Source organism: Pelobates fuscus, chromosome 6 (assembly GCF_036172605.1).
Source record: "Pelobates fuscus isolate aPelFus1 chromosome 6, aPelFus1.pri, whole genome shotgun sequence".
NCBI classification, from domain to species: domain Eukaryota; kingdom Metazoa; phylum Chordata; class Amphibia; order Anura; family Pelobatidae; genus Pelobates; species Pelobates fuscus.
Genome location: NC_086322.1, coordinates 96,227,499 through 96,250,721, shown reverse-complemented (window position 1 = coordinate 96,250,721; position 23,223 = coordinate 96,227,499). Strand labels below are relative to the sequence as shown.

Below are 23,223 nucleotides of genomic sequence, written 5' to 3'. Positions count from 1 at the left end.
GCAGTTTAAATAGATTAACGGACTTTAGAGTGATCAGAGGTGGAGTTTGGGAGTGGTCAGGGGTGAGGTGTTGGGAGTGACCAGAAGCAAAGTTTGGGAGGGGTTAGGTTTTGTGCTGGACTCAAGACCCAAAGGACATCTTGGAACCAGCAACTCACCATAATCATAGCAAAGTTTAAAGTGTATTGGTTCCTTAACTTCACTATGATTAACTTTTACATGATGTACAACATAATAAGAACAGTGTGAATGCCATATTGCTTGCATTCATATGGCTATTAAGTACTTTCAATTTTGTATTTCCCTAGCTTTGTAAGCCTTTGCTGCAATGCCATGCCATATAGTAAAGACTACAAATATGGAGACGACTGGTGGCTACACAAAACTATATATATTCTATATAGAATATAGAATGGTATAGAGTCTTAAAGGACAACTGTCACCTCAAAACTATTTCCAATATAATAATCATTTCATAAAGTTTGAAAGCAAAAAATGGAGTAGATGTAATTAAATAGGGAAAACACATCCTTCCTTTAGTACAAGAGATGATCCTTTAGCTATATACACGCACCTAACATCAGACAGTTTGAGAACTGACAGTCTCCACAATCTTCTCTGATTCACTCCATGCACAGAAGCAGGAAAGACAATAGAGACCAAGTGTTTTCAAACACTGTCTCATCCAAGGTGTATGTATATGGCTGAAGGATCCTGTAATATACTAAAGGTATGAAAGAGCTTTTCTCCTTTTTTTCTTTACAAATACCTTATTGAAAAAAATCTATTTCCTTTCAAAACTTGATAAAAGCAATATTTTTTTTATTAAAAATAGTTTTGAGGTGACATTTGTCCTCTAAAATTCTTTAAAGTGTCATAAGTAAATATCAGTCTTACAGTTGCTTAAAGCGGAATAAGGTGTAGAATATACACAATTCGGTGGTTAGTATATCCATCAGCATGTGGATTAAATTCATACATTGATACATTGAAATCTAGTGATATCTCCAAGAATATAACTCTCTGTATGAATTAAGATTGTTCACAATGTTAAGGATCGGATGTTTTTTGATGTAGTGTAATGTACTGCAGTCACTTGACCTTCTTCATTTTTCTTTTCAGGCTTGATAATGTAATAACATAAACATGAATTTTATGTACTAGTATCGTGTTTTTATTAAACAAACAAACAAACAAACAAACAAACAATAGGGATTTGTTTGACCAGTTTAATTAAAATATAAGAGTGAAACATGCAATATATTGAAGAAAAAATAAATAAATATACCAGAGCATCAAATTCCTTCAATATCATTCATATGCACATAGGCTTATTTGGTTATCAGATATTTTGGTAATATCAGTGCAATGTTGTAGAATGTCTGTGATGTGTCTGGAAGTTAATTTGCAACTCATTAAAGATGTTCTGTGTCCTCCAGTGTTTTTTTATTTCCTAAATAAACTCAAGCAACCACTGTGAATTGTTGAGGACTAGGTATCATTCTTCATTGTAACATATTCTAATTATAGTAATCTCCCATAACAGTGGATTTTAAAGAAAATAATTTTACACACTTAAACATGGAATGTACAAACAGGTTCAGCTGATATTCTCCATGTTAAATCGGTGTCTACGCCGTGATGGACAGTCTTTGCAGTTTCCAACAATGGTTAGCTAGCCACACAGCTGTCTACAATCACAGCAAATGAAGCTGGAGTGTCACAAGCCCACCACAACAGGCCTAAATAAAAAAAAATGGTTCTCAAAAATGAAATGTTGCGGGGTGATAGGTTAATCATATGGGATATTGTCTTGGCTGACAATAGAACATCAATACATTTAACCATAAAATCCAACAGAACATTGACATTATCTTGTAATAAATAAATCATTATATATATATATATATATAGGATACTCTGCGGAGTTCAATATTCCCATATATTAAGAATACCTATGTAAATTATATTTGTTGCATTTTCCATCCCACCACTTCCAGAACTATATATAGCTTGGTTACTTTTCTCATCCTAAACCTATATACTTTACACTTAAGTTGAATTTCAGTCTTACAGACACATCTAACCAGCTTCTTCATGTTTTCTATAAGTTATAAATGGATATGAATTAAAAGCTTAATTACCTGTTATATTGCTATATTTTTTTAGATGTAAAAGTGGAATGATTCTGCTTAAAATACGTTTTATATTATACTATGAAATGTAGTGGGGATTTTAGTGTAGGGCAAGTTATTAGGCTGCCCATACATAGCTGAGCAATGTATGTACACATCACATATTATTCATATTGTACATCAAAATAGATATGTCTACTCCATTACTCACTCTACCAACATGATAAAACCTACTATAATTGTAAGCTTTCTTTAAATAAAAATGGATCAATTGGATGTATGGAGCAGCAAGATATATGTGATCAGAATATGGCTTTTAGGAGGTCATAAAATACGCTATATATATATTTCAGCAATATGTTATTTACCAATATTGTGTTAATGCCTAATATAAATATGTAAAAAATACTCTTGGATCAAAAAGACATGCTGATCTTCCTTACTTCTATTAATGCTATAAAAACCAACATAATAAAAAAAGTGCATTAATGGATCAATAACTAAGGCAAAAATGAAAGAAAGGTGGTGGTAAATTATCTGTCTGTGCTCATGCATTCATTCACAGAGCTCCAATCCCGGCAGCTGCCTTCTTATCGTAACATGTCTCTGTTCCTGAAACTTCTCAAGAACTCTCTAATGTGTTTTCTCGTCACGGACTTCACACACGCGTAGTAGCCTTGCAAGCCATGCTTCGAGGGTTCCTGTTGGGTCAATCAAACCATATTTTAGAATTAAGTAATCTATTTTTCCATTCCAATATACAAGATGGTCTAGTAAGGGTGCAGTGGACATTGCGTTGGCTTTAGTCTACTTCGTTGCACAAGTTGACAAAATAGAACACATGGATAATGTTATATGCTGATGTTCGCCTTCCTCAAACAAACACTATAGTGTTAGGAATACAAATATGTATTCTTAACACTATAGTGCCCCTGTCACACACTATGTGATTCCTCAGCACTGCTTATCCCTCTGCCTCACGCAATTTCAGGTGAGCCATGACCTTCTCATAGAAGAGAATCAGAGACCTACTGTGCATGTGCAGCAAGTGCTGTGTGCATTTAAATTTTCTCATAGCAAAACATTGAATCAGTGCATTTATATTGTGGCCTCTGCATCACATGGTCAAGTTTAAATTGGTCAGTGCAGCGGAAGCACCAGATTGAGATTAAGTTGTCTGGGTGCCTATAGTGTTCCTTTAAGCAGTAAAAGGACAGTAGGAGAATGTCTACTCCAGCCCATTGATTCATGGAAGGTTGAATATACTAATGATAAGAACAGAAAAAACAAACAAACAAAAACAGGATGTGCCAGAGACAAGGCAAAAAAGCCAAAATATGGAAGATAAAATAATAGACTAAGAAAATCTACAATCAGATGTATTAAAATAAAAATTAAGATAAAACCAGTTGAATATGTCAAATAAAAAATATACCGCGCAAGAGGCAAGAGGTAGCAGCATTCCCGAAATTATTGTTTATGTAGTAAGTATTTACTGGGTGAGGGTACAACTACAAGTTTTCTTCGTGAAGGTGTTTAATCACAAGGAGGCTCAGGGTCCATGGAAGTATAAAACAGAAAAAATAGAGAAACTCCAATAGTGTAACAAGTCTTAAAAGTGTAATACAAGGATGCAAACATTATTCCAATATACTCAAATTGAGTAAAGCTAAGACCATCTCTAGTATAATGCGCATACAGTGGTATAAATCCCCACTTGTAGGATATTAGTAGAAGATGTGGTTGGCAGGCATCACAGCAGCAAGATGTACATACAGGGACGGATTAACATAGGGGCTGATGGAGCTGCAGCTCCAGGCCCTGGCCCAGGCCCAGGCCCATGGAATAGGCCCATTGCAAAAAAAAGAAAAACATTTTTTTTTTTACAGACTACTCTTAGGTTTACGACTTGACTGATATTTTAAGGCACAGCTGGTATTGGAGGCTGCCTGGCCGTGACGGTATTGCAGTAACACCGGCAATACAAATGCAAATAGTTTTCTCTGTATAAACGGAGATTACTCTGCAATACCAGCACTGGCCAGTAGGGGTCACTGTGTATGGAGAGAGGCAGGGATAGGAAGTTACAGCATCTCCCTGCCTCTCTCTACTCACTAATCCACGGGGGAGCAGCTACACAGCACAGAGAGTCCAGACAGCAGCTCCCAGCCTGCAGAGACAGACTACAGCTCAGGTATGTGAAGAATGGGGGGAAAGGCAGCAGGTAGACATGGGGACACTGAGACACTAGGGGACACTGGGAGACAGTGTCCCCATGTCTCCCAGCCAGTGTCCCTAGTGTCTCAGTGTCCCAATGGCTCCGGGTGTCCCCTGGTCTCCAAGTATCTGTGTCACCATGTCTCTGTATCCCCATGTCTCTCAGTGTCCGCATGTCTCCCAGTGTCCCCATGTCTCCCAGCCAGTGTCCCTAGTGTCTCAGTGTCCCCATGGCTCTGGGTGTCCCATGGCCTCCAAGTATCTGTGTCACCATGTCTCTGTATCCCCATGTCTCTCAGTGTCCCCGTGACTCCCAGCCAGTGTCTCAGTGTCCCCATGTCTCCTAGTGTCCCTATGTTTCCCAGCCAGTGTTCCTAGTGTCTCGGTGTCCCCATGTCTCCCAGTGTCTGTGTCCCCATGTCTCTATGTCCTTAGTGTCCCCATGCCTCCCAGTGTCCCCATGTCTATGTCCACAAGTGCCCCATGTCTCCCAGTGTCCCCAAATGTCTCAGTGTCCCCATGCCTCCCAGTGTCCCCATGTCTATGTCCACAAGTGCCCCATGTCTCCCAGTGTCCCCAAGTGTCTGTGTCCCCATGCCTTCCAGCCAGTGTCCCTAGTGTCTATGTCCCCATGTCTCTCAGTGTCCCTAGTGTCTTAGTTTCCCCAAATGTCTGTGTCCCCATGGCTCCCAGTGTCCCCTAGTCTCCCAGTATCTGTGTCCCCATGTCTCTGTGTCCCCATGTCTCTCAATTTCCCCATGTCTCTCAGTGTCCCTATGTCTCCCAGTGTCCCTATGTCTCCCAGCCAGTGTCCCTTGTGTCTCAGTGTCCCCATGTCTCCCAGTGTCTGTCTCCCCATGTCTCTGTGTCCTTAGTGCCCCCATGTCTCCCAGTGTCCCCAAATGTCTCAGTGTCCCCATGTCTATGTCCACAAGTGCCCCATGTCTCCCAGTGTCCCCAAGTGTCTGTGTCCCCATGCCTCCCATGGGGTATGGATTTACTTGAAAGATGAAAGCATTAATAAGATAAAAAGATTAGCATAGAGTATGTGTTTTCTTATAGCTACATCCTTTGAGTTTCCCTCCAACACCAACTCCATCAGATACATGACTCTTGAGAGGTATGACTGTTTTAGTGTTTTTGGTCGATACGTTTCTGTAATTAGGCCCCATCATAATTGTCAGCACCAGGCCCACTGGGCTCTTAATCTGGCCCTGTGTACATAGGACCAAAACAACCAGAATAAAAAGCAACAATAGTGCTCACTGTATAAAAACAAAACCAGGAGTAAATGTATAAAATGTACTTACAGTTTATTGAGCAGATAACCTGCTCAATTTAATCAGCATGGGTGGTATAATCCCCACCTAGGATTCTTGGTGAGATCCACACTGGAGAAGTAAAAGCAGGAAGCCAGGTAGTAAAAATAATAATAAAAACTGATAAAAACAAATAAAAAGGTGTATAGCACAATCACAGTGTAAAATAGCAAATAGACCTTTATTAAAACAACACATTTCACCCAAGTAGATAAAGCCCTTGTTTTGGATTGTTTTTACATGTGGGGATTTGTACCCCTGTATGTGCATTATACTAGAGTTGGTATTAGCTCTACTTAACGGATCACTATAGGGTCAGGAACACAAGCATCTAGCCCCCCTTATGGGCCCTTATGCCTCCATAAATATAGTAAAAATCTTACTATATTCAACCCTGAAGCTGTAACTCTGCATGCTGTTAGACAGGCTGTCTGTTGACATCATCAGAAGTGGCAGCCTGACCCAATCACAGTGCTTCCCGATAGGATTGGCTGAGACTGACAAAGAGGCAGATCAGGGTCAGATCCAGCATGATTCAAACACAGCCCTGGCAAATCAGCATCTCCTCATAGAGATGAATTGAATCAATAAATCTCTATGAGGAAAGTTCAGTGTCTGCATGCAGAGAGAGGAGACACTGAATGTTTGGATTCATTTTAGGCAGCCATGACCCAGGAAGGATCTCTAACAGCCATCTGAAGAGTGGCCACTGGCCAGTGAAGTTATCACTAGGCTGTAATGTAAACACTGCATTTTCTCTGAAATGACAGTGTTTACAGCAAAAAGTAAACAAGAACAAATTCAATTAACTGTAGTTGTTCTGGTGACTATAGTGTCCCTTTAATGTGGGTATATTTGAATTATTTTCACATCCTTGCATTACGCTTTTAAGACTTGTTGCACTATTGGAGTTTCTCAATTTATTTATTTTATACTTCCACGGACCCTGAGCATCCTTGTGATTAGGCACCTTCACGAAAAAAAGATCTTCCCGTAAAGATTTTAAGAAGTTGTACCCTCACCCATAAATACTTACTACATCGACTATAATTTCAGGACTGCTGCTACCTCTTGCTTGGTATTTATTTTGTTTGACATATTTCACAGGTTTTATCTTATTTTTATTGTAATATATCTGATTGTAGATTTTCTTATTCTATTATTTTATCTTCCATATTTTGGCTTTTATCCTTTGCCTCTGGCACACCCTGTTGTTTGTTTGTTTGTTTTTTCTATTTGTATTATAGGGTGTTTGAAGGGAATCCCACCTATCAGGTGTGCTGCCTTCCACTATGTTATTTAGCGCTGCTCCATTTTTTAAAACTTTTTTCGTCCTAATGATAAGAATAGTCAGACAGATAGATATCAAGGTAAACATGTGCTATTTCAAAGCAAAGAGCTAAATGCTGAGTTTCATTCAATTGGTTTACATTGAAATTGCACTTCAGGTAGCAATTTGCCCCAGAAGTGCATGTGTTTTTGCCTTGGTAAATCTGGCATGTCCGCTCCCACATTTCCAACTCACTACCTATGGGTGGGAGACACTGACATGTTCCCCTGTGTATTATTTTAGAACCTCTAACCTCCATTACATGGGTAGGGGCTGGGGGGTGGACAGTGATTTGTCCACTCTCTAGCCCCCCACTTGATATTGTGGATGGGGTGGGGATTAGTGCCAGATCTCCCTCTCCAGTCATGTACTGGCCTCATGGCATGTGTCCTTTTTCGTGACTGGGCAGCAATGTAAGTAGCTGTAAGTAGAACAGGTTCTATTTGTAATGGCACAGGAGAGCAAAACCAATTTTGAGACTTTAGCAGGAACTAACCAAACAGCAAGCGACTGAGTTTCTCTTAGCTTTTGCACGTTCACAGAGTTCTCATGTTATCTGTTTTTGTAGCAAAATAAGTAGGACTTATTCCTCCCTATTGTACTCCGGGGTCAATATGGATCCATATGCATTTTTCTTTATATTATAACTTTTCTTTTACTGATTTGGGGCAGCCGTTGCACACTTAACCTTGGCATTGCTGAAATGTATTTATTTATCTCTTATTGTTCGCAGGCTGATAGTGGGCATATAGTCTGGATTTTAAGAAAGTCACTTGTTAAATGGCAAGTGAATTTATTAACTGGGTTTGCTAACTCGGGGCAAGATCCAGTTTACAGTTAATGTTTGATTAATACACAAATCCTATATTATACATAGGATTCACATGCAATAATAATTTATTATAAACCAGACACTGACTATTACTCACAGATTTGTTGTATATAGTAAGCCTTCAGGTTGCCTTCCCTACAGGTAGGGGGGTAAGTCCTGTTTATTTGTAGTAACGCCAATCTGGAAACCAAGAAGTTCACACTCTCCCAATGGTTGAAAGTAGAAAACAATGGATTGATTGGCATATAGTAAAATTGAAATTAAAATATGGTTCTACGCGTTTCGTTCCCCTTAGGAAACTTCCTCAGGAACCAAAATTTAAAAAAAACATACAGTTTATACACTCCAAATACTAACAAGTGTATCCATAAGCCTATTGCTTCCCTCCCTCCCTTCCCTTCCCTTAAATACAATAAGTGCTGGAAGTCCATTGGTGGTGTGATGAAAATCAGAACAGCTGAAACAACAGATGGAGGTAATTCACCAACGGATGAGATGTCCAATAGAAGAGGAAAAGGAGAATACGCCCATCACACCACCAATGGACTTCCAGCACTTATTGTATTTAAGGGAAGGGAAGGGAGGGAAGCAATAGGCTTATGCATACACTTGTTAGTATTTGGAGTGTATAAACTGTATGTTTTTTAAATTTTGGTTCCTGAGGAAGTTTCCTAAGGGGAACGAAACGCGTAGAACCATATTTGAATTTAATTTTACTATATGCCAATAAATCCATTGTTTTCTACTTTCAACCATTGGGAGAGTGTGAACTTCTTGGTCTCCAGATTGGCGTTACTACAAACGAACAGGACTTACCCCCCTACCTGTAGGGAAGGCAACCTGAAGGCTTACTATATACAACAAATCTGTGAGTGTAACCTTGAACCATTGGCCAATTAATAAGACCACAACAGTATTACACTATGTTGTATTTTTTTATTTATGTTTTAGTGATACAAGCTGGATCCCTATTCCATATGTACCATATTATACTTTTTATATAGTTACCATTTTGGGAGGTAACTGAAGGGAAGCAAGTATCCAAAGTTAAGTTTAACTTTTTATTCCACGGGTGATTTGGTGGAAGCTATTTTGTACTGACTATTACTGACAGATAGGTCATTTGGTATGATTTTTTGTTGTATGTTTTGTAAACATGTGAATTGCATATCCATTTGAAATCCAATCATTTTGATAAAATTGTGTCCATTCAGACAAAATATAGTTTTTAGTAAATAACCCGGAGAGTGTTGACTAGTAGTAGAAATGGTAGTTATCTGGCATAAATGCAATCTGAAGTACTCCCATGTGTTGTTCTTTATTTATTTATTTTATTTTGTTGAAGTTTAAAATACATTTAATGAAATTACAGACATAGGCCTAAATGTAATAATGCTGGGTACGTTTTCCAAACGATTTAATGTTTTGGATACACTTTTAAAATGATTTAATATTATGAAAAATATTAAAAGTTTGCAATTTTTTGATTTTTTTTCATGTATTAATGTATTTTTTTATATATGATATATTGTTCAATATTATAATATGTCGAAAAATAATAATAATAATAAAGTTTATTAAAAAATATTAAAACATTTGGATAGCTTATCCAACAATATTAACACAATTTCTGGAATAAAAGGGAATAATGACGGAATATTTCTGTCATGTGTCCTTAAAGGACCACTAGAGGCACCCAGACCACTTTAACTCATTAAGGTGGTCTGGGTGACAGGTTCCTCTAGTTTTAACCATGCAGCTGAAAACATAGCAGTTTCAAAGAAACTGATATGTTTACATTGAGGGTTAATCCAGCCTCTAGTGGCTGTCTCCCTAACAGCCACTAGAGGCTGCTTCCGCGATTCTTAGTTTGAAAATCACAATGAGATGACGCTGGATGTCCATAGGAAAGTATTGAGTAATGCTTTCCTATGGGCGGTTTAAATGCGCGCGCGGCTCTCGCCGCGCATGCGCATTCGCAGCACACGACGGCAGGGGGAGGAGAGGTCACCAGCACCCAGGGAGCCTGGGGCTGGATTGAGGTAAGGGGCTGAAAGGGTTTTAACCCCTTCAGCCCAGCGGGAGGGGGGACCTAATAACCCTAAAGTGCCAGGCACCAGGTGTTTTCCTGGCACTATAGTGCTCCCTTAGGGGTTAAATAGAGGCTATAGTGGGTTATAAGTAAATAGAACTGAACTGAGGAATTTCTGTTATTATTTTATATATTTCTTTTTTTTTTAGTTTTTACTATCTGCTTCTCTATAATATATAACACATTTGATGTATTAGCACATAATGAATCTCCTTTGAAGTTTTGTTGAACTCATAGATTGCATATTTCACTGGTATAAGAGAGAATTAGCCCACTTTAAGAATGCTAGCTGACAACTACTTGTTAAAGGGACACTAAGCACCCAATACACCTTATCCTAATAATGTGATTTATGTGCATGAAACCTGCCTGTAAATCTGAGTTGTTTCTAACAAACAGCAATGTTTTTTTTTTTAAAGAAAATGTCACTAGTGGCTGTGGGACTGAGACACTTTCTCCTGAAGACCTTACAAAAGATTAAAGGTCTTCACCTCAGCATCATCATGATGTATGAGATGCATTGAACTGACAATTGGGTAAAATCGTCCAGCTTCCAACACATTAAGTTCAAGAACGGACTGCTGCCTAATATATCCCACCCCTTGTGCCATTGTAACAATATAATCAATATTACCACTGTCAGTGGTTTTAATGTTGTGGCTGATCAGTGTAAAAGCCAATGTATACGTAAAAATATGTTTACTTACCACTACTGGCGTTTTATGTCAGTTAGCCTTTAAGAAAGTATTGCTTGTCCTCACCATGAGTGAATAATCAGAATTAGCTGTGATGATGTTATAGATACTGGACAGTAAGAGATGAAAGTTCTAAAAGCACTGAATACAGGAGTGGTCTGGCATCAATGCTTGGCTGCCCGAGTTATTAGTGTACCACTGATTACAGAAACCATGCAACAGAACAGTATCAAAGCGGTGAGATCACATACCTATCTGTTGTGAAGCTGTTTCTTCAGACATGCTTTGAAAGTGGTGTATCTCTGCACTGTTTTGTAGCCCTGTGGAGCAGAAGATAGAAGTGTGCAAAGAGCAAAGATTGTGAAGCAGCCAAGGAAAGGTGAGAAGCTTCAGATTAGAAAGTACATATTTTACAATAAAAATAAAGGCAATACATGCTACCTGGGAATTATATCTATTTACAAAAGATTCATATTAACATTTAGGTAAGTCAATAACATGGGTCTTAAGGATGGCAAAGCATCATGGGAGATTTTGTGTTACAGCATTTGAGCTATAAAAATAATAATAATTTGTTCCGTGAAAGCGACAGGTATACAGCTTACATTTATTGCTTGGAAGCACTGCAAAACAAACTTCAGCCCTTAAAAATCCTCACTCACGGGCCACTTTTCTCCGCACTGTGTTTAACAATACAATACAATAATTTCACCTCTCTTTGCCATTTTCCAGGCATTTGCATCCCTGCATCTACACTGCCATTGTAGTACAGATGCTTGGTGTAACTCTACTTACTCTATGCCCACATACATTTTTACATTTTGGTGGCATTTTTAGAAATCTATCTTTCTAGATATGCCATCAAGAGCATGGCAAATAACTTTAAGTAGACTTGACCATTTTTAGATATTTTTGTCACACCCACTATGTGTGACAAAATTGTATTTCTACTTCTATGCTAATATTTCGGAGCCTGTCAATGAAAACTGTATAATCTCTAAACCTTTCATCCCACCATTTTTCTGTTAAAGCAGAACAAATAAAAAATTTCAAACGGTGTAAATTTAGATTAGGAATTAGTGTAAAGTATCTGTGCAATACTTGGCAGTTGTATCCTACTGATGTGCTCACTATGTATCCCATGTTTCAAATAAAAGGAACTTGGAAGGGATTAAGAACCCTTCGGGCAATGAAAAGGCTCAACAAAATTATTTTCCTAGTAAAGAAGCAGTTTAATGTGAGGACGAATCCCGTTATATCTACACCAGGCTAATGATAACTAAATTAAGCACGGCAAATGTCTATGCATTCCAATTCCCATGTGACAACCCTTAAGAAAATGTAGCCCACAAACATATGTATGTAGGACCAAGATTATCCATCAACATAGTAAGGTTTCCACCTGGACCCATTATGTTTGTGTGTGACTTACAAAAATCTGTTTAAAATGCAGAGAGCTTTATTTTACTACACTGTTCTTTAAATATTAAGAAACATATATTAACAAAAAACAGTGCAAAATATTTTAGTATTATAACAAAGTCAAAAAAACAATTCAAAGCTTAGACTGCAGGTGGCACTGGTTTAACATATGTAATGCAGAATCCACAGCCTCATTAGCTCACCTTTCGTAGGATGCCACAATACTAGCAACTAAAACCTAAATTGCTTATCAAATACAGCTAAAATATTTAATACCAGAAAAAGTGACCCGTAAAACAAACAAACAAACAAACAAACAAACAAACAAACAACAAAACAGTCTTATCTATCAAATAATTTATAACAAATTTCGGAGGAGAGAGTCGTCAATATCTACCATACTTTTTTAAAATGTAAGATTCGTTTATTTTTTTATTTTTTTAATAAATCATAGTCCCCAATTTATTACTATGAATGGGCACATTAATGTTTCAAGCAAGAATGGACACTATTTGGCACTACAACTATTTTGAATTTAATGAGTGACAACTGGCTTACCGAGAATCAAATTTGTTTTTTGGTGAAGCCTAATGATGACTAGGATTCATAGTGAGTAAAATGGGGACAAGATTACACTTATATATAAATTGTACATTTTCTAATTCTTTTTCAGTGTAATCCTTCACTACACAATCTAAAACTATTAGAAACTGTTTAGTTGGCTACCAAAGCCTTTTTAAACAAATGTAATAAAGATGTTACTTTTATCTATATATTTACACTCTTTCTCTTATACTGAAGGGCCTAAACCCCTATGTTTTGTCAACAACCAAACTACACTCTAGGAACCCCTTTGTAGTATTATTTTTTTGTTATTGTAAGCGTATGGATTAACAATGTTTGCTCACATGCAGTATTAAATGGAGCCCGTTCATTCTCTAATATTTTCTTTCTAGGTTATATTATTTGGGTATGATTACATCTAAGAAAGGGTTACAGTAGAATGGTGTAAAAAATACAAAGTGTAGAAAAAAAAAAGATGAAATGTGCCATATATAAATTGATTGTACAGACCCATACACTGTGACTAACGGTATTAACTAAATACACAGCATGCCACTCAACCCTAGGACTGTAACTGTCAAGACCTGCAGCAAAATGACACCTTCCTTTAAAGATCTGCATTGCACACATCAATGGCACCACAAAGTAACCGTATGAGGCTATAAAAATGCCAGATATTAAGGATATTCCTGTCTTGCTTGAATACAGGTGTGTTAATTAATGGCTGCTTTGTTTCCAGTACAATCTTTGAACTCGCAAATGTATAAATAAATCTTGTTATTACCCCTCAAGCCTTGGTAAGTTCGGTATGCCCAAATTTTAGACAAATACAACGCTTTAAAAATACGTGGTTCTAGATGTAAAATCAATCCAGTGCTGGAATCCAGTCAATAATGTTTTAGTTTTTTTACATTTGTTGTGTTATTCATTTATCTATGTTATTTTGTTGTTAATTACATGTCTCTTATTTGATTAACAAGGAATTATTTGTTTAAATTAGTTGAAATTGCTTCCAAGCATCATCAGCATCAAATTTTGGATATTGATGAACTATTTAAAGAGAGTTTTCAGTGAGTTATCAAGTCTTTTTGTCATTGATTTTGATAAGTGTCTGAAAGTGTCGGAAATATTGTGATTTTTGCCTTAGCGTTTAAAGTTACAGGGACATTTTTCACAAAACAGATAATGGTAAATGTGTTGTCGAAAAGTAGCCACATGTTGAGATCGCGACAGATTTAGTATTGTTAATGGCTCATCAACAGTCTTTCAAGTATCAATAATCATTGAACAACTGATTGTAATAGAACTCTTATTTAGCTACTTGAAAATGAAAGCGTTGCATATACCAGGACTGCAAGCACATTTACACTTTTATGTCTCGTTTTACTAGATTATAACATTTCCCATCATGCAATCCACGTTTCATGCATTGCTGCTAATCTTTTGGCTACTTAAATAAGTGTAACTTGTTTATAAGGAGAGCATAAAATGTGTCAACAATGCCCTTGGCATTATAAGTTCCCCAGCTGGTTGAAAACTCTTATGTTACTAAATTGAAAAATGTCAGATATTTTAAGAAAAGTTGTTTCAGACTTTTTTTTTTTATAGATTCACTGTAAAATTAGATGACATGCAACATGTACGTATGTGGGAGAGAGATAATCACAGATGATGCTTCATGTCATATTGCCTTCCAGGTCTCTAGACCGTCCTGTCGCAAATAATCATAAAAGGATTGTGTCTGTAATACCTGCATAATTTTATGAGCTTTATAATTATAGTTTTATTGTTTGTAATAGTTCAAGTGAATAATCATTTAAGAATATCCCTCTTACCCTAAACCCCCGATGCAGACGGTCTTTCATAATGCCAATAAATTCTTTATAGCTTAATTGATCATCTCTGTCGACATCAAAGATCTTGAAAACTGTGTTCACCAAATGAGGAGACAACTTGAGGCCTGTAGCTACATATACAGCACGCTTGAACTCGTCTGTGGAGAAAAAAAACAGATCAAAAGAGTAAACCAATCATCATGATAACAGGAAAATATTCACTAATGTCATGCCATTCAGCTTTCTGATAGCAGGGTTGGTCATGTGGAGGTTCTGGGACAATTTCATAGACTAACAAGAATTTTCTACAACAAGCTGATGGAAAGTACCTTTATTTGACTGAAAGTAGTGGGTTTTTACAAATCTTTTAAGGAAACACGGAGAGTTAAATGTGGCGCAGGAGGACATTTTGTGGATTTTGTTTTTTGTGGATCCATGAATCTGTAAAACCATATGTAATTCTCATATGTTATAGAATTTAGATTGAACTAAAATATTCATGCGAAAAAAGTGTTAGGTCACCTTAAAGCGGCACTGTCACCATCTGAGGACTTTTCAGAATTTGAAAGGACCCCCAACGGTGACCTCGTCGCTGGGCATCCGGTGGCCGGGCTTGGCAGGCAAAGGTAAGTTACCTGAACCTGTCCCTCGTGGGCACCACCATCTTCCGCTGGATCCTCTTCGGCTCCTGTCGCTTCAGTGCCAGGAGTTGGCTTCCCTGCTGTACGCTGACTCATGCACGTGAAGCCTGTGTGTATGTATTCAGCAGTCTGTGTGTATTCTGCATTATGTGTATGTGTATTCAGCAGTCCGTGTGTGTATTCAACAGTCCGTGTGTTTGTATTGTACGAATGTATTGCATTTCTTGGAGGTACCAATAAATATAAGCTTAATTGTATTGGTAATTTACATTTTTTTTCCCTGTGATTGGTTGCGTAGGCAGTGCCCCAGTGCACTGCTTTGTTTGGGGGCCCATAATGTTGTTAAGATGGCAATGCTTACAGGTGTGTGTGATTCATTCCACAACACAATTCTCAATTACTTGGGATAACCTTCTTTAGAGTAAATTGGATATGCATTGCACCCTGCACAATCACCTATTCAATCAGCATAAGTTGTTGTGGTTCATGGATTATCCCTCAAAACCTGGGTATTAAAACTGAACAGGATGAAGGCCAGTGTTTTTAGCTGCCAAATCTCCTCCTTCCGCCTTCATCTCATCCTGAAGAAACTGGGATATGACATCACATATATGCACATCTAGCAACTTTCTGTTTGGACCAGTGGAAAAGCATGAGAGGGTAGATGTAAATTCCCGGTCACCTGCTTTACCATCATGGATTTCCATGTTCTTTAATGACTCCTACTATTGTTTAATTAGTAAAATGTGGTTTTGGGGAGAAAAACAACAACCCAAAATACATGAAAACATAAAGCCCCATTGCACAAGCTAGCCCATTGACCCATTATTCTGCTCTGTACTTGTATGTTAAGCTGGAATTTATATTCAGAAGAAAACTTAACCCATTCATTACATTTTATACTAGTATAAATGTATTCTAGTAGTAGCTTGAGTATATTTACCATCAGGGTCACTATACATTGTGAAGACGGTGTTAGGATTGGCATTAACTGGGTGCACCCAACCAACTTGTGTACAGCAAGTTCCTGTGACGTTACACGCTTTAACAATTTAGAATTGAGTGAAACAGTTTAGAACGTTTACTGTTAGACTATACTGTAAACTATAGTTGTGGTAATTATTCCATGGAGATCTTGTCCTTGTGTGAGGCTCACCTAAAATAGCAACATATTTGAAGTAATGTCATTCAAGCAGGGGGAGTTTTTGCTTTAACACTGATTCATCAGGAAATGCTAATCCCTCCTGAAATGTCAATTTCTCATACCCAACACATGAGTCATTGAATTGTATAGTCATCAAAATGTATAGTTACAAAGAAATGTTTAATCTTATATACTACAAAGGGTCGTAATAATTATCCTGGCAAGGGTAAAGTCATTTAACAAATGACAGAGAAACTTCAACTGTTAGTTAATTACTATTCTATATTATAGCAGCTTTGCAACTGGTAGACCATAATTCTGCATAAAAAACCAAAAACGATCCTAGTACTTCATTGATACAATAAAATCCACCCAAGTAATTTTCTTTCAATATTATTCGTTAGTCTTCATTCATTTGAGACATGGAGCTTACACATTTACAATTTGCTGAGGTCAAAGCAAAAAAATATATAATTTAACAAATGTTTTTTTTTTTAAGGTTTTTACAATTCATTCACCAAACCAGTGATTGGGGAAAACTGAGAAGGGTATCACAAATTTTAAAGTTTCACAAGTTTCATTAGCATCACTTGAAGATAAAATAGTAAGTAGTATTACATTTTAGTTGGCAAATGAGAATTTTGAAATCCCTTTTGTTGGTCATGGTACTTCATTTAAGTGTTGTACTGAAATAAAGGTTACACTTATTAAAAGGACACTATAGTCACCAAAACAACTTTAACTTAATGAAACAGTTTTGGTGTATATATCATGCCCCTGCAGTCTCACTGTTCAATTACCTACCACTTAGGAGTTATATCACTTTATATATGCGGCCTTACTCATGTAAAGTGAGATCTAATGTTTACACTTCCTTTATTGCACAGTGTTTATTTAGAATGTCTTATCGTAGATTGCTAGAACTTGCAAGAGCACCCTGTATGTGGTTGAAGTTCAATTTACAGAGCAGGATATACAAACTTCTAAAGTATGGTAACATCTGATTGAAAATAAAATCATTTTGTTTTCATGCAGGCTTTCTGAGTCACTGCCGGGGGAGGCAGGGCTGCATAGACAGAAACAACGGTGATATAACTCCTAAATGGCATGGCAGGGAGACTTCAGAGGCATGATCTATACACAAAAATGCATTCATTAAGCTTAGTTATTTTGGTGACTAGTGTCCCTTTAAATACAAAGTTGAAAAAAAAGTGTAAAAAATAAATGTAACTTCTACAGTTTATGGTAGTGGTAATAGTGTAAAAACCCATGCTGTCCAAAATGTTTCCAAACTAACTTGTGCAAAGGGTTTACAGTCTATCATTGACATCAAAGATAGGATAGCTATGGACATATAATGTGGAAGTGAAACTTTGACATTGTATAAATGGCTCTTCAGGGCTGGCTTTAGGTTGAATAAAAAAGGTTTAACAGAAAAAAGGTGTCTACACCCAGCATAAATGCTGGAGCACGGGGCAAGCCCTAGGTTTTGAGAAATCTCTTGAACAAAGTGTGAAAATGGATAGACAAGGGATAAAACCTATAAACTCAGTTTATTCTGTAATCAGTGCAATAAGTGCTAGTGGTTATGGTATTTAGAGTGTTCCTTCCAGGACTAGGCAACCAACCACACTCCAGATTTTGTAGAACATGTCTCCCATAATGCTCTAACAGCCATTGGTTAAGCACCAGGGAAGATGTAGTCCACAACATCTGGAGTGGCGAGGGGTTGTCTAGCCCTACTTTAAACTCTGTGTAATTGGCATTTAAAAAAAACAAACATCTTAGCACAGTCACAGTTGTTTTATGCTAACAATTTTAAAGTTCCATATTGTAATTAGTACTCACCTTGACCAATAGAACGACTTGCAAAGTTATACATTTGCATTGCAATTGCAAAATCTTCTAGATTATTCAGAAACTGAAAAAAAGATCTAAATTCATCAAATGAGATTCCCTGGGGAACAAAATGAAAAGCCAGTGTTAGTTCCTCTGTGATTTTATCAAGATAAGTAGATGAAAGTATCAGCAGGCAATGAATAAAAGTCATTTAGAAGGTTATAATATGTAACATGATATTTCCTGTACCGCTCTGATCTCCCATATCTCTCTGTGCTTTAGCCAGAAAAAAAAAAAAACATACTGCAGATCTCATAGTCACACAGAAGCTAGGAAATCACAGAAGGTTACAGTTGCCAATTCTACAATATTTCTCCCTGCAAATCCTTTCTCAGAAAACACAGTGAGTGCTATAGCACAAGGCAGTAAGTCGGTCTGTGAGACGTAACCGTGATGCTTTAAAGGAACACTATCTTCACCCACACCATGTAATCTCAATGAAGTGGTCTTATTGCAGTGTCCCTGTCCTCTTAACCCTGCAATGTCCTGAAAACACTGCAGTTTTCTTTACATTGCAGGGTTAAGTCCACTAAACAGCAAATAGTGGTGAATTAAAAATCAAATTGTAAAATTTGATAATTTATTCACATGAGCTATTTTTGCTATTTTGTGAAAATGTAGCAAATAGCCCTGTCAATGTCCAGGGCTCCTGTCAGGGCCCAAATCTTTTTGATTGAAATAATTTTGTGTCAGGAGACACGTGCCATGACGTACAAGTGGATTGGGCTACCACTTTAGTGCCTTGGAAATCCGCTGAAAAATGAACTGATATCCACGTTGCAGAACATAGATCAAAATGATTAAGCTACTGATGCTGCAAATATATTCTAAGGAAGAGATTTTCATTTGTGTGACACATATAGTTAGTTTTTCTCATCTAATCTATTTTAATTAAATTATATATTAGATAAATACCACTTGGAAAAGAAAAAAGGAACAAAGCTTTCCCTTTTTGCATGGGTATAGTGCAAAGATGTCACCTCTATTTGTCTCGTAGTTACCTATTACTGCAGCAATTTGCAAAAATCACACTTTGATATATATTGTCTTCTCGAAGGGCTCATGAAAAGGCTCACTTTGTAATAGTGTTAATGAGCTACAAGTTTTTTGAGATGCACCCTAACATTTTATATGTTGTCGTTGCTTAGTGAAATTTACTGTTAAAACAACCAACAGCAGTAAATTCAATTTCTAATTATATTGGCATTGTTTACTGAAGGATCCTCCAAAAAAATAAATAAAATAAAAAAACAAACAGATGATCTCCTTGGCTAGCGGAGAAATAGTCAATGTTTTAGGATGGGGTGGATGTTAAACTTTACCTAAGCAGGTATTTTCATCTTTACGTGCCAGGGAAAGAAAAAAAACTTGAAAGGCTTCTTCAAAATAGTGTTTACTTAAATGAAAAACACACAGGGTAAACATGTAAGCAAACACCTACTTTAAAATTTTAACACTGTTAAAAGAGCCGACAAAGAAACTATGATAGAGGATAAATCAACCTGCACTGAAAGATAACATTATACTGCAGTAATGCTGGCACAAGTACAGTATTAAGCCTGCAATGAAAGATACATATTTACATATAAAGATTGGGTGCAAGGCAATAAATAAATGTGTTCACAGCAGAATAAAATAGGATAAGGCTAAGAAATAGGTATGGTGTTATTCATTCAACATATTACCATTTTACTAAATTTAATAATCACTGAGTAGCAGTGCTATTGCTGGCTTGGTTAATTTATTTTACATTTTGGAATTCAGCACCATAATTCCTAATAAGATTTCATTTTATTGACAAAAAGATGTTTGAAAAGCACTAAAAAAAAACAGCTCAGAAATGCCTTAATCTACAGTGTCCCTCAGTGTGGAGGCTGTTAGAATATTGTACAACACACTACATCAGCGTTTCCCAATTGATGTTCCGCGGAACCCTAGGGTTCCGCCAAACTCTAATTGGGGTTCCGCCAAAAATAGTGAAAATAAAACGGGCCGCGAGGGAGCAGTGAGCAGTGATCTCCCTGCTCAGCTCCCTCGCACGCACAGCAGTGATGCCAGAGCCGGAATATGATGTCACTCCGGCTCCGGCATCACTAAGAGGCGCGCAAGGGAGCTGAGCAGAGAGATCACTGCTGCCTCGCCGCCGCATGCTAGCCACTCAGCAGCCCCACTGGACCCCCAGGGACTGCTCTCCAGCCACCCAACAGCCACACTGGACCACAGGGACTGCTATCCAGCCACCCAGCAGCCCCACTGGACCACAGGGACTTCATGCCAGCTGCCAGCGGCCCTACTGGACCCCAGAGACTCCATGCCAGCACTCCTAAAGGTCGGGGGGCTGGGTGGAGTAAAATGTTAAAAATAAATAAATTGTATGTGTGTCTGTTAGAGAGTTTGTATGTGTTTGTGTGTTTGTCAGTGAGAGTGAATGTGTGCTTATCAGTGAGTGTATTTGTTTGTCAGTGATAATGTATCTGTTCTTGTCAATGAGAGTGTATATGTGTTTGTATGTGTGTCTGTAAAAGAGTGTGTGTGTTTGTCAGTGAGAGTGTATGTGTGTCTGTCAAAGAGTGTGTGTGTTTGTCAGTGAGAGTGTATGTGTGTCTGTCAAAGAGTGTGTGTGTTTGTCAGTGAGAGTGTATGTCAAAGAGTGTGTGTGTCTGCCAAAGAGTGTGTGTGTGTATCTGTGTCAAGGTTTGTGTATGTGTCACTGTGTGCATCTAAGTGGTTGTGTGTATGTGCCAGTATGTATCAGTGTGTTTGTATGTGCCTATGTGTGTATCTGAGCGTGTCAGTGTGTATCTGTGGGTGCAAGTGTGTGTCTCTGAGTGTGTGTGTGTGTGTGTGTATTTGTGAGTCAAGATGTGTGTATCTGGGTGTGTGTATCTGTGCGTCAGTGTTTATCTGTGTGCCAGTGTGTGTGTATATCTGTGTGTCAGATAAATATACACACTGACACAGAGATACACACACTGGTGCATACAAACACAGATATACACACCTTGACACACACCTTGACACACAGATACATACACACACACACACAGATACACACTGTGTGTCAAGGTATGTTTATCTGTGTGATACTATCTGCCAGTGTGTGTATATGTGTGTCAGATTCATACACACTGGCACATACAAACACAGATACACACACCTTGATACACAGACACATACAAACACAGATACACAGACTTTGAAACATAGACGCACACACCTTGACACACAGATACATACATACACACACACACACACACACAGATACACACTGTGTGTCAAGGTGTGTGTATCTGTGTGCCACTATCTGCCAGTGTGTATCTGTGTGTCAGATTCATACACACTGGCACATACAAACACAAATACACACACCTTGACACACAGATACACACACCTTGACACACAGATACATACATACATACATACACACACACACACACAGAGATACACACTGTGTGTCAAGGTGTGTGTATCTGTCAGTGTGCGTATCTGTGTGCCACTATCTGCCAGTATTCATGTCAGATTCATAAACACTGGCACATACAGACACATACAAACAGAGATACACACACTTTGACACACAGATACATGCACACATATACACAATGTGTGTGTATCTGTGTGTCAGATATAGAACTGGCACATACAAGCACAGATATACACACCTTGACACACACATGCAAATTTAAAAAAAACAAACAAAAGAAAACGGCTCAACTGAAAAAAACATTTCCCACGGGGAGGAGGGGGGGAGGGGGGTTTCCACAATGTTGATACACTATGTCAAAGGCAACACTTAGCATCACTAATTATAATATACACAGCAACATTAATGATTCTTATTCTTATTATTACCATATATATAACACCAACAGATTCCGTAGCGCTTTACAATATTATGAGAGGGGGGATTTTACTATAAATTGGACAATTACAAGAAAACTTACAGGACCCTGCTCAAACGAAGAGGACCCAGCTCAAACGAGCTTACAGTCTATGATAATATACCATATGTGTATCATGGACAAGGTACTGGAAAATGTAGACCCAGAACTTCCCGATTAATAAGACACTGACAATGGTCTATAAAGTGCTATAAGTGTATATACTACTCTATAATGCTCATCATATTCAGTAGGGCAAGGATGCACAGAGCTTCGAAACATATTTAGAAATTGGTGTCACCAACGTTAGCCTCCATGGTAAACACATTTATAGTTAGATAAAAGACTATTGTAAACCTTTTGCTCTTTGTGCAGTTGCATTTTTCTAAATCTATACTAAATTAAATGTTTCTATTTTTATAAAGCTACCCAAGCTTTTTCAGTTGTTTCTGTTTCTATGTCTGCACAATATTGGAAAGTGCACGGTATCGGCTTTAAAAAAACAAAACAAGTACAGAAGTATAATAAAAATAAATATATATGCTATTATTATATCATAGATGCAGACGTTGCTTAGCTATCCTTATGAAATGAGATGTTACCTGAAATGTTCTAGCAGGGCTGTGCCAGTGTAGACAGACATTCCATTTCCCTCACAAACAGCAGAGCAGGTCTAATCTACATCTCATATACTGATTAAGAGAGTTGAAGCAAAACTACAAATGGGATTTCTCATTTAGAGGCCACTGTACCTTTTCAGCTGACAGGCTGTGATCTGTGTCACAGCGTATATTTATGTGTAACCAGGGGCGTACCTAGAGCATTTGGCACCCGGGGCAGGTTTCTTGTTGTGAGCTGGCTGACACCTCTTAACTTCGATCTTTGTTTATCAGATAACTCCCCTGTTTGCTATCCTTATGTGGGATTGCCATATGTAAGGACACCAAATAAGGGAGCTATCTGCTAAACAGCACCCTAATTTCTTTAAATATGGAAATTTCACACAAGGGCACCAATTTAGGGAATTATTTACTAAACAGCTTACAGATTTTAAGAAAAGCCCTTTTCTTAACCCCTTAAGGACACAGCTTCAGAAGCTTGTCTTACGCTTAAAGGACCACTCTAGTGCCAGGAAAACATACTCGTTTTCCTGGCACTAGAGTGCCCTGAGGGTGCCCCCACCCTCAGGTACCCACTCCCGCCGGGCTCTGGGGGGA

General features: G+C 37.8%; 1 protein-coding gene across 6 annotated transcripts in view; it reads right to left on the bottom strand.

Annotated features, from left to right (window-relative positions):
• Window positions 1-1,213: 1,213 nt before the first annotated feature.
• The window catches only part of MICU3 (mitochondrial calcium uptake family member 3), a 184,916-nt gene continuing 162,906 nt past the window's right edge, over window positions 1,214-23,223 (bottom strand). For 3 of the 6 annotated variants that reach the window (XM_063458054.1, XM_063458055.1, XM_063458051.1), the window contains 4 exons: window positions 18,075-18,183; window positions 14,442-14,599; window positions 10,872-10,940; window positions 2,749-2,836 (listed from right to left, as the gene is read on the bottom strand). In XM_063458054.1, coding sequence (XP_063314124.1) covers window positions 10,872-10,940; window positions 14,442-14,599; window positions 18,075-18,183 — 336 coding nt within the window. In that variant the 3' untranslated portion in view covers window positions 2,749-2,836. Of the gene's footprint in view, window positions 2,837-10,871; window positions 10,941-14,441; window positions 14,600-18,074; window positions 18,184-23,223 lie in introns of all 6 variants that reach the window. The other 3 variants (XM_063458052.1, XM_063458053.1, XM_063458050.1) reach the window with 1 other exon arrangement.